The sequence below is a fragment of the Lathyrus oleraceus genome, chromosome 5 (genome assembly GCF_024323335.1).
Source record: "Lathyrus oleraceus cultivar Zhongwan6 chromosome 5, CAAS_Psat_ZW6_1.0, whole genome shotgun sequence".
In the NCBI taxonomy this organism is placed as follows: Eukaryota; Viridiplantae; Streptophyta; class Magnoliopsida; order Fabales; family Fabaceae; genus Lathyrus; species Lathyrus oleraceus.
This window is the reverse complement of record NC_066583.1, coordinates 357,893,917-357,896,252: the sequence shown is the minus strand read 5'-3', so window position 1 is coordinate 357,896,252 and position 2,336 is coordinate 357,893,917. Positions and strand designations below refer to the sequence as shown.

Genomic DNA, 2,336 nt, shown 5'->3' with positions numbered 1-2,336 from the left:
AGCAATTATGAATGATTTGAAATTTATCAATTGATTTGTTAGCATAAAATTTATATTATTGAACTTTGCAATAGGATTATATGACCGTCAAAATTTTAATTAACTTTTTGTGTGCTCTTTTAACAGATTCACTATGCAGCGAACCGAAGCATCTTCTTCGATGGAAGTCGACACTGTCCTATCGGACCCAAAAGTTTTGCCTCCAAAGCCTCAATTTGAGCCGCTAAAGCCCCATGAGATGTCCAGTGGTCAGGTTCAGTTTCGCAAGGTATCCGTTCCGCCGCATCGTTACACTCCTCTCAAGAAAATTTGGATGGAGATCTATACACCTGTATACGAGCAGATGAAAATTGATATCCGAATGAATTTGAAGGCTCGAAAAGTTGAGCTGAAGACAAGACATGATACTCCAGATATAAGTAACCTTCAAAAGTGTGCTGATTTTGTCCATGCTTTCATGCTGGGTTTTGATGTTGTAGATGCTATTGCTATTCTCCGGTTGGATGAGCTCTATGTTGAGTCCTTTGAGATTAAGGATGTTAAGACACTTCGAGGCGATCACTTGTCTCGGGCTATTGGAAGATTGTCTGGAAAAGGTGGTAAGACTAAGTTTGCAATTGAGAATGCCTCGAAGACAAGGATTGTGATTGCTGACACTAAAATTCACATTCTGGGATCGTTTGCAAACATCAAGATTGCTAGGGATTCTCTATGTTACCTAATTATGGGATCACCGGCCGCTAAGGTTTATTCTAAATTGAGAGCGGTTACTTCTAGGATGGCAGAAAGGTTTTGATGTTATAGTGAAAAGTTATAAATAGAGTTATTTATGAATGTTTGGTTGAGTTGATTGTTGAATTGATTGTTTCAGAGTATCAAATTTTGGTTTTTTTCTTGTGTTGTAATGATATAATTACTTTTTTCTTTTGAACTTCCATGGTTATGTTAATGGCAAAATCAATCAATTTCAATAGTGTTTTTATAATGTGGGCTAAAATAATAATGTCATTATTTTAGTTGTGTGTATTTATGCATATTCTTCTATTAAAAATGTCATGATCATTGAGAATTGAGTAGTAAACTACTCTCGCCCTAGGTTTAAGGTGTTGGCTAGGCTTTGTTTTTAGGTAAATTAGCAACTTCATAGTGTCTATTTTAGCTCCTGTTATGCGAGGAATTATGTGCATTTGGCTGTTTTTTTTCCTGCGACCTGGTACCCGTTTTCTGCTGCCGTGTTGTTGCAGGACCTTGGAGCTGGTTTGTATGTAAGTTTGCAGTACATGGAACATGTTATGGTTTTGGCTTTAAGTATAGTTTCTGTAGGTTTTGGCTAGTCTTGTTTTTTTTTTTTATGATGGGCATGTCTGCATTTTAAGTGTTTGCTCTGTTTACAATATTTTATGGAACTTTTATCATATAAACCATTGTCTAATAATAGATGGTATATTGTATATTGTCCATGCTGTGAAATTCTCACCTTTAAACCAAAGTTAGAAGACCGTTTTGTTTTGAAAATTAGAAATCTGTTTGTTATAAGAAATTGCTTCAAGGGCATAAAACTTTCCTTTGAAGTTTTGATGGGTCATAATCCCAATTATTATGTTTGGTTAACCTTTTGGTGCGATGTAGATTAAGAAATCCTTGTTTAATGAATTATGGGTCTAATTTCCTAAAATTTGATATACTCTGTTTTTGATTGCATAATTTGATTTTTTTTTTAAATAATATATCAAAATAATTATATTTTTAATTTATTTATCAAATTAATTAAGTTTCAGTTGGATGACAAGAGAAGACGTCAATCACATTGGCGCATGCTTTCATTAGTTATACACGACGTTATTAATCATGGCGTATGCATTTGCCTGTCATCATTATGTGGCACATGCATGCATCTACTAGGTGTATGCGTCAACGCATGTGGCTACTCCTTTATTTGCTAACTCTAAATATAGAATTCCCTCCCATCATTTTTCACACATCTTACTATTTTCTTCTCTTTTTTTTTTAATTTTTCTTCAAAATATATGCACATATGTGTTCTTATATTCACAGGAGAAATGATTTAATTTATTCGGCGGTAAAACATACCATAAAGATCTGACTCTAGAATACATAGACGTTCAACATTTAGATAGAGACATTACAAATGGTGAAAATATCAGAAGAATTATGTACGGTTCTGATGAAATTGTTCTTATGGTTGTAATCACATAATTATGTTGTTTAGTCGTTGTATTTGTTTGTTTTGTTGTTTAAATTATTGTTTAGTCGATTTTAAATTGTTGTACCCGAATGTTATGATATTTATGAAATGAAAATTACTTTTAATATAA

General features: G+C 33.2%; 1 protein-coding gene across 1 annotated transcript in view; it reads left to right on the top strand.

Annotated features, from left to right (window-relative positions):
• LOC127084682 (uncharacterized) overlaps nucleotides 1–985 on the top strand; it is a 1,353-nt gene extending 368 nt beyond the window's left edge. Inside the window, exon 2 of the mRNA XM_051025176.1 lies at nucleotides 127–985. Coding sequence (XP_050881133.1) covers nucleotides 134–796 — 663 coding nt within the window. The 5' untranslated portion in view covers nucleotides 127–133 and the 3' untranslated portion in view covers nucleotides 797–985. The remainder of the gene's footprint in view (nucleotides 1–126) is intronic.
• Nucleotides 986–2,336: the final 1,351 nt, after the last annotated feature.